At 43.3% G+C, this 15,000-nt stretch overlaps 1 protein-coding gene across 1 annotated transcript in view; it reads right to left on the bottom strand.

Moving 5' to 3' along the window:
- Positions 1-191: 191 nt before the first annotated feature.
- LOC115005847 (transcription factor COE1-like) overlaps positions 192-15,000 on the bottom strand; it is a gene marked incomplete at its 3' end in the record, with an annotated part of 121,953 nt that continues 107,144 nt past the window's right edge. The window contains exons 11-16 of the mRNA XM_029427817.1: positions 8,453-8,534; positions 8,218-8,335; positions 3,981-4,114; positions 2,513-2,639; positions 2,309-2,397; positions 192-734 (exon numbers count right to left, since the gene is read on the bottom strand). Of these exons, the coding sequence (XP_029283677.1) occupies positions 192-734; positions 2,309-2,397; positions 2,513-2,639; positions 3,981-4,114; positions 8,218-8,335; positions 8,453-8,534 (1,093 nt within the window). The remainder of the gene's footprint in view (positions 735-2,308; positions 2,398-2,512; positions 2,640-3,980; positions 4,115-8,217; positions 8,336-8,452; positions 8,535-15,000) is intronic.

A 15,000-nucleotide genomic window follows, 5' to 3' on the forward strand; every position in this document is an offset into this window, starting at 1 on the left:
GAGACTGTCTCTTTATCTCCTCTCAGCCTTTTTGACATTCTGCGGATGCTTTCTTGCCTTTGGCCAATTTCTCCGAGCGAAGCCGGCAGATCAAATCCTGAAGCTGCTTTAAGCTCCAGAGAGGAGCAGAGCAGGGGATTCTGGGAAAACGCTGGGATCTTACTTCACCTTCTGCTGCACTACGCTCCCACCTGGAGACACAGAGACACCTGGAAAACATTCAAGGCCTTCGACCTTCTCAAGGATCCTGAAGTCTTCCTGAAGTTCTTCTTCAGGTGCTTATAAGGAAGTCTGTAAACTCTAGAATGTGCACAGAGACGCTGCAGGCTGCTCGGGGAGCAGGTCGGGGGAAACATCGAGGTGCCATCGAAGGTTATAACAAAAGAAACGTGGAGCTCTGACTGCTGGACTTCTGCATGACGGCCGAGCGTGTGAGCGTGAGCGGCTGCGTGTGAGCGGCTGCGTGTGAGCGGCTGCAGTGTGTCGCTGCGTGTGCGTGAGCGGCTGCGTGTGAGCGGCTGCGTGAGCGGCTGCGTGTGAGCGGCTGCGTGTGAGCGGCTGCAGTGTATCGCTGCGTGTGAGCGGCTGCGTGTGAGCGGCTGCGTGTGAGCGGCTGCGTGTGAGCGGCTGCGTGTGAGCGGCTGCGTGAGCGGCTGCGTGTGAGCGGCTGCGTGTGAGCGGCTGCAGTGTATCGCTGCGTGTGAGCGGCTGCGTGTGAGCGGCTGCGTGTGACACTGACGGCGTGGAAAGTTGAGAATATCTCAACTTTTATGCACAAATCAAAACGCGTGTGAGCAGCTGTGAAGCAAAACAAGACGCTTCAGTCGTATCAACAGATTTAATAATTATAATGTTTTTATGTACTCATATAATTGTTTTCTATATATGAATATATTTCTGTACACCCTGACGGTACTAATACTCCTCAGTGTTGTTATTATATACTAAATCTTTCTATAATCCTAATGAAGCCTCCGTGTTGGCAGCTGAAGGAATGACATCACTTCTCTTCTTCTCCTCTTTAATTATCCGCAGCGCATGTTTAGAGTTTAAAAGCTCGGCTCATCTCACATTCATGAACACAACGCGCTGCTGGCAGGACGAGCGAGCGTCTTAAACACGGATGTGTAAATCAGATGAACTGGCGATGTGTGTGCACAACATGGCCGCCTCTCTGGCAGGAGGAGCGGGAGAAGACTTGGGAGCGTTACAAGAAAGCGTCGACATCATGATGCAGCCACCTGTCGGGGTGCAGCCGCGCGACGCCTTCAGGGACGCTGCGTTTTTGTTGTTTCCCATCAATCAAGCTGCAGTCAGATGTTCACGCTTCTTCATTGGGTTTGTGGAGTGAGACAAACAAACTAGTCTGTGTTTAAAGCAGCATTACACAACGCTGCAAAGCAATCTGCACATCTCCACAGTAACGAGTCACCTGGTCCAGAGTCAGCGCAGAATATAAAACCTGTCATTTAAAGTCACGTGTGACACTATGTCACCACAGCAAGTCTTTTTAAATATAATAACTCTAAATATCCACAAATGTCTTGAAGGAAAATAAAAACTTACAGGAAAGTAATCGCCAACTATTTTAATCCAGAAATGTCTTTAAAGTTTTCAGCCTCTCAAACATTCTGTTGAATAAGAAAACATTTAAAAACATCAGAACAACACTAAATGAATTCATCTTTGAACGAAGTTTCTCAATGTGAGGATTTAGATTCTAATGAAACGTAATATTGAAGACTTTTCTTAGTTTGAACTTGTCAGAGCTGCAGCGATCGCTCGACTGCAGGAGCGCGTTGTACGCAGACGCTTAGAGACGCTGAAGTATGAAACAAGGAGCCGGTTGCAGCTCATCAGCTGGATATGTATCCTGAGTGATTTATATTTAGTGATCTGTATCTACTGCAGCTCGTGTTTCTGAGTGAACACACTCTGCAGATAAAAACGTCTCTATTCACAGGCTGAAGGCTCGCAGCTCGTCACTGTTATCTGCAAATGGAATCTCAGATTAGCATTGCAAAAGGAGGCGGCGGCGGCGCCACCTCCAACAAAGAGCGGAGCGGGAGGACGGAAGCGTCGGTGTTAAACACGCTCGCCTCTGTCACGGCCCCGCGCGGTGACATTTACTTATCGCGCTAAACAGCCTTCGATCTGACCTTTCTGCTGCTTTGAATGACATCTGGATATTCTGACGCAGTAATCGGGACAGCGAAGGCGGCGAGGGAGAGACAGACGAGGCGTCTTCGGACAAAGAGTCTGAAGGACGGTGGACAGAAGAGTAGCGACACGCCGGGGAAATGTTTACTTCACTGTCAGCGTGCAGAAAACAGTTCAGTCTGAGCTCTTCTTCAGGCCCAACTATAGAAACTGTTCTTTTCCCTTTCAGGGTGCATTCTGGGTAAGAACGACACACAGGTGCAAACGTCACAGAAAGAGGAACACGGCAACAAATAAACTCTTAGACCATCTGCACGTCAAATCTGATACACGAGATGTAAAGTGTGTTTACCGGTGTAGACGAAGCGTCCCGGCGCTCCTTTGCAGAACTGTTTGGACTTGTAGGACAGCGTGACCTCCACGACCCCGGGGATGTGGCGAGGGGGAGTCTGGACCCGGATGGCGTGAGGGGTGATCAGCTGGAGGAGGAAACACAGAAACAAATTGACGGGTGGAGATAAGTAAGTGTGGAGGACAGGAAGTGTGGTGAACAGTAAGTGTGGAGGACAGGAAGTGTGGTGAACAGTAAGTGTGGAGGACAGGAAGTGTGGTGAACAGTAAGTGTGGAGGACAGGAAGTGTGGTGAACAGAAAGTGTGGAGGACAGGAAGTGTGGTGAACAGTAAGTGTGGAGGACAGGAAGTGTGGTGAACAGGAAGTGTGGTGAACAGTAAGTGTGGTGAACAGGAAGTGTGGAGGACAAGAAGTGTGGTGAACAGGAAGTGTGGTGAACAGTAAGTGTGGAGGACAGGAAGTGTGGTGAACAGTAAGTGTGGAGGACAGGAAGTGTGGTGAACAGGAAGTGTGGAGGACAGGAAGTGTTGTGAACAGGAAGTGTGGTGAACAGTAAGTGTGGAGGACAGGAAGTGTGGTGAACAGGAAGTGTGGTGAACAGTAAGTGTGGAGGACAGGAAGTGTGGTGAACAGGAAGTGTGGAGGACAGGAAGTGTGGTGAACAGGAAGTGTGGAGGACAGGAAGTGTGGTGAACAGGAAGTGTGGTGAACAGGAAGTGTGGAGGATAGGAAGTGTGGTGAACAGGAAGTGTGGTGAACAGGAAGTGTGGTGAACAGGAAGTGTGGAAGCAGGACGTATGTTGTCTTCTGGTGATGGTCCAGCTGTGGTCACTCAGGTTATTAAACACGTTGTTCTCGGTCTGACGGAGGTTTGAAATAATTGTTAAAAAGCTGCAGAACAGTGAAAGTTACACATTTATCTGAAGTGTGAGAGAATATCCCGTCTATATGTTGTATTTATAACTCTATACGAGCAGAGCTCTTGTTGTATCAGCTCTTCAGCAGCAGGAGAGAATTTATTTCTTTCCGTAACAAAGTTTCTGCAGAAAACCGTCCAGTTTTCTGCAATCTGGGTCAGCGTCTGTGTTCAGAGGGATTCTGGGCTTTGGAGTCCGTCTGCTCGCGGCTGATCAAAGTGAAGATCTCCGTCAGCGGCGTGCGGAGATACGTCTCCTTCCCCCGCCAGGTGTTCTGCTCTCCTGGACTTGCTTCAATATTTCATGCAGCGCCGTATGTGCAGCTCCTCCTGCACCTCAACGCACTGAATCTACATATCTTCGGGGCCACGCAGATACAGATGCAGGTGTTTCCACATGTGTGTGAAGAAGATGGAGGACGTGCTGTTCAGCCCGTGCAGCTGCTTTCACAGCACGCACTCACAGACAAATATTGTGTTTATGTGAAACTGCTGCGTCTGTTTGATTTCACCTGATACATATAAAACATTACGTCTGTGCGTCCTCTCACCTCACTCCACACCAGCATGGTGCCGAAGACGACCTGCAGGCCGTCGAAGAAGTTGTCCCCGATGAGGATGACGGTGGCGCCGCCGGTCGTCCAGCCCTCGCTCGGGCTGATGGCTTTGATGCAGGGCGTGGCTGCTTCGCAAACACAACGATTTACAACAGAAGCGAGTCAGAAAACAAGAACAGATACAAGCTGTGAAGGTTAAACTGAAGGTCAGAACATTGATCTGGACACGTGTTTACAGATGAGATAATAACGTCAGTGATGGCGTTCTAAAGTGTTATGTTGTTATGTTCCACTTCTTCTGTACTAAATGTGTTCACGGAGCAGAGATTAGTTTCATCTGACGGCACGAGAACCTTTGAGTCTGAATTTATCTGCAAACTACTTCCTGTTTGTGTCTCAGCGGCGCAGCTTCCTGAAGTCTTTTAAATACAGTTTGTAATCTGCAGCAGGTGAACATGAAGATGGAGAGTTTGGCGTGAGAACATCCAACTCTACGATGGTCCCTGAATGTGTCACATAAAGAGGACATAGAGATATTTCAGAATAAGAGTTCACAGAGAGCTTTCAGTCAGCAGCCTGTGAGTCATGCAGCAGATCAATACGAGGCTCGCCGTCTCCGCCAGGACTAGACGTCCCATCGAGACGGGCGGACGGACCCGACGAGGCTCCACACGGTTACAGCCTCTTCCCGGACCGGTGAAGATGATTCGATATTCCCGTCAGTTCTCTATTAAACATCACGCGGGGCTGGTTTCAGATGAAACACTTGCTGCTGGTTGCTTGTGGTCGATCTGCAGCTTCGAACACTTTTACCTTTTGTGTGAAAACTTAGCAAACAAGGTTTTTGCTGGTTTCCTGTTTGAGGATCCTGCACACAGTTTACACCTTTCAGAACAAAAGACACGGTCGTGTGAGGAGAGGCTTCTGCAGGTTGGATGTTCTCGTAGACAACACCCTTAAGTGTAACGGTTCCCTTCCACTCTTTACACTCTCAACTAACTTAAGGAACCCTGAAGGAGGAAACTGAAGGATCCTCGTCGCCTCGTGTTTCCAGCTTCAACTTTGAAAAGAGTTTCTAGAAGAAAGAGAAGAAAGACCCTGAAGCAGGTCCGGGACTCGATTGTTGCTGCGTATTAATTTCCCTCTTTTGTCACAGCAGTAAACAAACATTCCGAAGGGTCGTGGGGGGGGGGAGCAGATGTCGGCTCTTTTCATCGGCTCTGAAAACATCCCGGTGTGCGTGAGATGAAAGGCCTGAGCTTTAGATACGGGGCCGCCTGGTAAACAACGGGCCCTTTGGCCCCTGCAGGACACCGTACAGGCCCCCCCCCAGAGCAGGGCCGCTCCTCCACATGAATGTTTACGCTCCGAATTGAGTCTCAGGCTGTTATCGCAGGTGAATGACATATTTGTGTCAAATAGCGTTTGTTTTATCCCTTTGGACGTACCAGACAGGTGGGTTTGCCTCACGGGACGGCACAGTGAGAGGGAACAAAGTTTGGGCAATCACAGGAGGTCATCTGCTTTTTCTTTGATCAGCAACCTTATGCTGTCTGAAACGCCCCCCGGTGTGATAGACTCCACCCGCCTGGTGCTGCAAGTAGGTTAAACCAAACGAGACAATTACATCATCTGCTCCTGGAAGAGCCTTGAAGCTTTAGAACAAGTCGAGGGAAACTGAAGTCGTCTGGGAGGAGAGACAGGAAGTCTGACTGGTGGATAATTGTTTCAGGGTTTGTTTCACTCTGTCATACATCCCAGACGGGCGGGGTTTAACTCTCAGGACTGAAGCGATGAGTGTGAACAAGACAGAAGTTAATGAAAGTCAGTGTAGTGGACTTTTATCTGAAACTTTCTGATGCCCTGATATTGTAAGCCCCACCCGCCTGGTGTTCCCAGCTGATTAAAACAAGCGAACAAGTAGCGCCATCTCTCCTGGAACCTCAAACTTTTTCAGTTTAGGGAGACTGCAGAGCGAGGTGGTTTGGGGGGGTGGAATAGAAAGAACACAACAGAGTTCTGATGTTTTGAGGGCTTGTTTTACTCAGCTGGATGTCCCAGAGGGGTGGGACGGGTTCTGCTTAGACTACATGACAAGTGTCTGGAAGTTCACACAGAAGTCTATGAAAGTGAAAGTGGGTTTCGTCTACTTTTTTTGCTACTAAGACGTTATCGGATGTCCTGACACGGTAAGCCCCACCCGCCTGGTGCTTAAAATAAATGAACATCCCTCAAACTTTAACACAAGTGGAGAGAAGCTGCAGAAGTGGACATGACGTTTTACTGATGTGTGACTGGGGGTTTGTTTTATTCTATTGTATGTCCCAGACGGGTGGAGTTAAATGCAGTTCATACGTATAGTATAACATGTGAAATTATTTCTGTCAACCTTTAATGTCCCTATAGTCGGATCTTCTAATCAATATTCATTCAAATACAGAAGATTTACTAAAACTCAAAACTACAATAAACATCTACATTATTAAAACATTTCTATCGATTTAGTTTAGTTTTAGTTTTCCTGCTTCGTCTTGAAACTTCGATGATTTTTAAATAAGCTTCTTGATATCTTCATAACTTCTCCCGCACGTTGTTCTTAAAGTCTTTTAAAATATATATAAATATATATGTGCAAATAAACTAAATTAAACTTTTGTGTGACTTTGAGTTTTAGTCTGAAATGTCCTGATTTGGTACTTTTACCTGAAATGAAGACACGTGTTTGTTTTATGTCTCTGGACGTGACAGGCAGGTGGAGTTTACCAACCAGGATGACTCGATAAGAGATGAAAGTTTCAAACAGTCTTAATTTTTATCAGAGTTCGTTTAGTTTCACTTTGCACGTTTGACGTCTCACCTGAGACTCTCTAAAAGCCCTTTTCACATAAACTCCACCCGTCTGGTGTTCCAAGTACTATGAATCAAACAATATACTTCTGTTTGAGCCTGTTTAAGGCGAGTGGAGGGGGAACTGCAGAGTTGGAACCTTTGAAGATATATTGATCTGTTCATGCTGGATTTGGTTTTAGCAAATATAGTTTGTTTTACTCTCCTGTACGTGCCAGGCGGGTGGGATTTTCCACACATGACAAAACCAAGAGTGCTGGGAGGCTCAGGCGAGGATTATTAATTGACTCCAAATTTTCTGTGACCCACATCTTCTGGTGATGGTAGAAGCTAAGCTCCACCCATCTGGCACTCCAAGTGGGTCGAATGAAACGAGAGACTTGTGTCATCGCTCCTGGAAGCGCGGCAGCGAGGCCGGAGGGTTTTATGAGCGTGGGGAGGGGGCAACGTGGTATTAAAGTTTACAACTTCAGAGGAAATGTTACCGGCGAGCTGCGGCTCAGAGTCGCGTTTCACCGTGTGAAGTTTACACACGAGTGATGCCGTTTTATTTGGGCGCCGTGGAAGAACGGAGCGTTTGTTCCGTGGCGCGGGGACGTCCAACGGGAACACGGGGGCGGGGACGGAGACCTGCCAGCAGCTGGACTCTCTCACTTTTACTTCACTGCGTCGGGTTTTGGCTCCTGGGACATTTAATATTTGCCAGTTTTTCTTTTACTTTTTAAATATTCAAAATCAAACGCACCTCAAGAGGCTTTCCCTGATTATTAATATCCGTAATTGTTTTACAAGCTGCAGGTGTGGAGCTTTAAAGACTCCAATGAAAAACACAGGTGCATTATGGGAAATGTAGGCTCCAGTGTTTTTGGACTAAAAGTCAGAATATCTGCACGTCAGCTGCTCACTTTCTGATTTCAATAAGTCCAACAAATGAGGGGAAATAATTTAGAATAAGACAACATGCAAGGACGCAGGTTTTGTTTCAACAATAGGGGGGGGCACATAATAAGTGGGGTATTTCCTGCACCAATTTATGGTGGAAACATCATATTTATGAAAAGGAAAACACAAAATATTAAAATATAATGCAGTTAAATATTTATTCTCCTGTTCATCAACTTTTCTCTCATTTGTGCCTTTTGTTTGCATGTGACACTGATTAAATGAAACATTAATCATTAGTTTATAACTCCACACGTCTGCGACCTCTGAGAAGAGGAAATATTACGAGATTAAAGTCTTAATATTTCAAGATCTTTTGACTGTTTGAGAGACACTGACAGTTATATAAAACTCCTCTGTGAGTTTTTTCTCCAGATTTTTAATGCAAGTTGTTGCTTTTATTTTGAAAGTCTGACAGGATGTGCTCTGAGCGATGTCTAACCTTCGGAGGGGTCCAGGCGTCGGGCGCGGCGGCCATGTTTGGAGTTGTTGTGGACGAACATGTTGTCTGACACCGCAAGCACGTGGCCGTCCACGTTGACTGTAGTGGAGATCACCACCTGCCCGCACACGCACACACACACACACACACACACGTCAGGGTTATATATATATATATATATATATAGAGAGAGAGAATTATAACTCATGAAGAAGACGTCTCTCTGGTCTCGTACCTGGAACCTCCGCATGTCTCGAGGGTTTCCAGCATTTTTCAAACAGTTCTGATTGCACTTGAGGAAGAACTTGAGGAAGAATCTGCAGATAAAAACAGAAAGATTATCATTATTATTGATATGCAGGTAAATAAAGTGTGCGTTTCACTTCACAGGACGCTCATCTCCCATCAGGGAAACAACAACAAAGGTTTTAATGCCAAGAAACAAACTTAAACTACGTCAAGGTAATAAACACTCACTTTTTATTTTATTGACACTTGTTTACAAAGTTCATGTAAAACAAAACCTGCTGTGAGATTTATACCGAACAATGATTGTGCGGCGGCGTCTTGATGAAGTCAGACTTCAGTGTCTCGTGAGGAAACACCTCCTCTCGCCGCTGATTTGCGGCGTCTCTTCCGGCAGCAGAGTATTGATTGTGAACAGATATCAATGAGGACGGGCGGTAATAACCTGCAGCTTTGGAGGAGGACACTGAGAGGGGGGGATGGATGGCCACCTTAATGCATTTCCCACTGCCTTGTAATCTGTGCACATCCATCTCTCGGACCATAAGCCCCCCCCCCCCCCCCCCGTTCTGATGGAGCGCTTCCTTTTTAATTGCCACATTATCACAATAATAATCCGGGCAGTTAACAAGCGGCAAGGTCGCAGACAGACATGTCACATTAACCAGGGGATAACCTCGCAGGATACCACACATCTCCTCCGCCTGCTGAAGCAAAGCATGCTGGGAGTGCACGGGGGGGGGGGGGGGGGGGGGGGCGTAGAGACATTAATGGGGCTGTGTGAGGTCTGCATCGATTTCCACCTCAATGAGACGGAAACAATATCTTTAAAACATGAAGCGCAGCTCCACCGGGCGCTTTGCAGCCCCATGACACTCTCACTCATTTCACCTTCACTTTCACCTTAACTTACATCTTAACTTACACTTACACCTTAACTTACATCTTAACTTACACTTTCACCTTAACTTACATCTTAACTTACATCTTAACTTACACTTTCACCTTAACTTACACCTTAACTTTCACTTTAACTTACACTTTCATCTTAACTTACATCTTAACTTACACTTTCACCTTAACTTACACCTTAACTTTCACTTTAACTTACACTTTCATCTTAACTTACATCTTAACTTACACTTTCATCTTAACTTACATCTTAACTTACACTTTCATCTTAACTTACATCTTAACTTACACTTTCACCTTAACTTACATCTTAACTTACACTTTCACCTTAGGTTACACCTTAACTTACATCTTAACTTACACTTTCACCTTAACTTACACCTTAACTTTCACTTTAACTTACACTTTCATCTTAACTTACATCTTAACTTACACTTTCACCTTAACTTACACCTTAACTTACATCTTAACTTACACTTTCACCTTAACTTACACCTTAACTTACATCTTAACTTACCCTTTCACCTTAACTTACATCTTAACTTACACTTTCACCTTAACTTACACTTAACTTACATCTTAACTTACACTTTCACCTTAACTTACACACCTTAACTTTCACTTTAACTTACAATTTCATCTTAACTTACACTTTCACCTTAACTTACACCTTAACTTTTACTTTAACTTACAATTTCATCTTAACTTACACCTTAACTTTCACCTTAACTTACACTTTCACCTTAACTTACATCTTAACTTACACTTTCACCTTAACTTACATCTTAACTTACACTTTCACCTTAACTTACACTTTCAACTTAACTTACATCTTAACTTACACTTTCACCTTAACTTACACTTTAACTTACAACCTTCACTTACACTTTCATCTTAACTTACACTTTAACTTACACCTTCACTTACACTTTCATCTTAACTTACACTTTCACCTTAACTTACACCTTAACTTTATTTTAACTTACACTTTCAACCTTAACTTACACCTTAACTTTCACCTTAACTTACACTTTCACCTTAACTTACATCTTAACTTACACTTTCACCTTAACTTACATCTTAACTTACACTTTCACCTTAACTTACACTTTCACTTAACTTACATCTTACTTACACTTTCACCTTAACTTACCACTTTAACTTTCACCTTAACTTACACTTTCACCTTAACTTACAACAACCTTAACTTTCACTTTAACTTACACTTTCACCTTAACTTACACTTTAACTTACACCTTAACTTTCACTTTCACCTTAACTTTCACCTTAACCTTCACTTACACCTTAACTTTCACCTTAACTTTCACTTTCACCTTAACTTTCACCTTAACTTTCACTTTCACCTTAACTTTCACTTTCACCTTAACTTACTCTTTCACCTTAACTTTCACTTTCACCTTAACTTTCACTTTCACCTTAACTTACACTTTCACCTCAACTTACACCTTAACTTTCACTACCTTAAACTTTCACCTTAACTTACACTTTCACTACCTCAACTTACACTTACAACCTTAACTTTCACCTTAACTTCACACCTTAACTTCACTTTCACCTTAACTTTCACTTTCACCTTAACTTTCACCTTAACTTACACTTTCACCTCAACTTTCACCTTAACTTAACACTTTCACCCTTAACTTATACTTTCACCTTAACTCTCACCTTAACTTACACTTTCACCTTACTTCACTTTCACCTTAACTTTCACTTTCACCTTAACTTTCACTTTCACCTTAACTTTCACTTTCACCTCAACTTACACCTTAACTTTCACCTTAACTTTCACCTTAACTTTCACTTTCACCTCAACTTACACTTACACCTTAACTTTCACCTTAACTTTCACCTTAACTTTCACTTTCACCTTAACTTTCACTTTCACCTTAACTTTCACCTTAACTTACACTTTCACCTCAACTTTCACCTTAACTTACACTTTCACCTTAACTTATACTTTCACCTTAACTTTCACCTTAACTTACACTTTCATCACCTTAACTTTCACTTTCACCTTAACTTACACTTTCACCTCAACTTACACTTACACCTTAACTTTCACTTTCACCTCAACTTTCACCTTAACTTTCACTTTCACCTTAACTTTCACTTACACCTTAACTTAACACTTACACCTTAACTTACACTTTCACCTTAACTTACACTTACACCTTAACTTTCACTTTCACCTTAACTTTCATTTACACCTTAACTTTCACTTTCACCTTAACTTCACTTTCACCTTAACTTACACTTTCACCTTAACTTTCACCTTAACTTTCACTTTCACCTTAACTTTCACCTTAACTTTCACTTTCACCTTAACTTTCACTTACACCTTAACTTTCACCTTAATTTACACTTTCACCTTAACTTTCACTTTCACCTTAACTTTCACTTTTACCTTAACTTTCACTTACACCTTAACTTTCACTTTCACCTTAACTTACACTTTCACCTTAACTTACACTTACACCTTAACTTTCACTTTCACCTTAACTTTCACCTTAACTTTCACCTTAACTTTCACTTTCACCTTAACTTTCACCTTAACTTTCACTTTCACCTTAACTTTCACCTTAACTTACACTTACACCTTAACTTACACTTTCACCTTAACTTACTTTCACTTTCACCTTAACTTTCACTTTCACCTTAACTTTCACTTTAACTTACTTTCACCTTAACTTACACTTTCACTTACACCTTAACTTTCACTTTCACCTTAACTTTCACTTACACCTTAACTTACACTTTCACTTACACCTTAACTTTCACCTTAACTTTCACCTTAACTTTCACTTACACCTTAACTTACACTTTCACCTTAACTTACACTTACACCTTAATTTCAAAGTGTAAAGTGTAAACAGTAAAGTGTAAAGTGTAAACAGTAAAGTGTAAAGTGTAAACAGTAAAGTGTAAACAGTAAAGTGTAAAGTGTAAACAGTAAAGTGTAAAGTGTAAACAGTAAAGTGTAAACAGTAAAGTGTAAACAGTAAAGTGTAAAGTGTAAACAGTAAAGTGTAAACAGTAAAGTGTAAAGTGTAAACAGTAAAGTGTAAACAGTAAAGTGTAAACAGTAAAGTGTAAAGTGTAAACAGTAAAGTGTAAACAGTAAAGTGTAAAGTGTAAACAGTAAAGTGTAAACAGTAAAGTGTAAACAGTAAAGTGTAAAGTGTAAAGTGTAAACAGTAAACAGTAAAGTGTAAACAGTAAAGTGTCAGTTCATACAAATTACAGAGGAAGTCGTTTGTTGAGCAGAAAAAAGACTCACTGTTATAATGTGTGAACTGACCCTTTAAAGAGCCACGCTGAGCAGTGTGTGTGTGTGTGTGTGTGTGTGTGTGTGTGTGTGAGCGTGAGCTTGAGTATCGACTGAAAGCTGATCTGCTGCTCTGAGGCTCTAATGCCCTTTATGGCAGCGAACAGAATAATATGGAGCTCCATTCAGATGATACCGAGTCCTTCAGAGAGCTGATATGGATCAATACGGATTGAATTAAAACGCAGCTGGAGACAGGACACACACACACTCTCACACACACACACAATCACACACACACTCACACACACTCACACACACACACACACACAGAAGACACATTCTCACAACAACACACACAAAAATACACAGCAACAATAAAGACTGTGATACACACACACACAACTATCTGTACTGCTCTGTGTGTGTGTTTACAGTAACAACAACAAAAACTAATTGTAATGTAACACCAACATGTTTGATGTTTACTGAGTTCACGTGGACACAGAGAGCCGTCTGTGCACAACGACATTTACTAACTAATGAGTCAGATTAGTGCTCGTCTGTCTGACGGGTCTGTAGGATGTTGTTGCACGTCTGTCGCTCTGCAAACTGCGTTAAGTCAACAAGACACATGAGGCGGGAAAACACAAGTTTCTTGCTCTAAAAATAGAATTTGTTCCACACATTGTTCCACACTTTGTTCCACACTTTGTTCCACACATTGTTCCACACTTTGTTCCACACTTTGTTCCACACATTGTTCCACACATTGTTCCACACTTTGTTCCACACATTGTTCCACACTTTGTTCCACACTTTGTTCCACACTTTGTTCCACACTTTGTTCCACACATTGTTCCACACTTTGTTCCACACTTTGTTCCACACATTGTTCCACACATTGTTCCACACTTTGTTCCACACTTTGTTCCACAATTTGTTCCACACATTGTTCCACACTTTGTTCCACACTTTGTTCCACACATTGTTCCACACTTTGTTCCACACTTTGTTCCATACATTGTTCCACACTTTGTTCCACACTTTGTTCCACACTTTGTTCCACACATTGTTCCACACTTTGTTCCACACTTTGTTCCACACTTTGTTCCACACATTGTTCCACACTTTGTTCCACACTTTGTTCCACACATTGTTCCACACATTGTTCCACACTTTGTTCCACACTTTGTTCCAACATTGTTCCACACTTTGTTCCACACTTTGTTCCACACTTTGTTCCACACATTGTTCCACACATTGTTCCACACTTTGTTCCACACTTTGTTCCACACTTTGTTCCACACATTGTTCCACACTTTGTTCCACACTTTGTTCCACACTTTGTTCCACACTTTGTTCCACACTTTGTTCCACACATTGTTCCACAATTTGTTCCACACTTTGTTCCACACATTGTTCCACACATTGTTCCACAATTTGTTCCACACTTTGTTCCACACATTGTTCCACACTTTATTCCACACTTTGTTCCACATACATGTGAAAACATGAGCGATATGGAAGCTCATCCAGACCCCTTCTTCTTCTGTGGTTCTTTAAAAAGGAGGTAGAGACCATGAGAGGGACGCAGTCTGCTGCTGTAAGCTGTCACCTCATTACACCACCCGACAATCAATGACAGGGCGGAGGACGCAGTGGAGTGGAGCTGCACGAGGCTCAGACTGGGAAACCATCTGGACTCTGGAACTGAAACCGTGTTTTATTCAACAGAGTTTGGTGTGGAGGAACTCGACCCCCCCTCGTCCAACACCTTTAATGAGTCCACATACTTTTTATGTTTGTATCAATGGAAGCAACATTTCTAAAAGTGTTTTCACAAAGCAAGATGAGATGTGAGGATTTCAGATTTATGATCAGTAGAAGCGGGGGGGGGGGGGGGGGGGAAAGCTAATTTAGCTGCACATCGGGGGGGGGGTCTGACTTCAGCGTTTTTTAAACCGGCCAGTCCAGATGATGTCACCTCCCCCCCCCGACCACACCCAGTGCACTATGGGAAGCAATTACATCGAGCTCAGATTACAAGGCCCTGATGAACACACACACACACACACACACACACACACACACACACACACACACACACACACACACACACTCCCTGGAGTCTCTCACTTATTACGTTAGGCAAGAAAGAAAAAGAAGCAGAAAAAAGAAAATCAATATTTCAGCAGGAGTATTTTTAAAAGCTGCCGCCGCCGCCCACCCTCGCCGTTTGGTGCCACCACCACACCGCCGCCAGTTTACCACCTGACCGCCCGGCGAGCCCACCAGCCACTCGTCTTACGGGGGCTGACACACTGAAATAAAGCACA

This window comes from Cottoperca gobio, unplaced genomic scaffold (genome assembly GCF_900634415.1).
Source record: "Cottoperca gobio unplaced genomic scaffold, fCotGob3.1 fCotGob3_37arrow_ctg1, whole genome shotgun sequence".
Taxonomy (NCBI): Eukaryota; Metazoa; Chordata; class Actinopteri; order Perciformes; family Bovichtidae; genus Cottoperca; species Cottoperca gobio.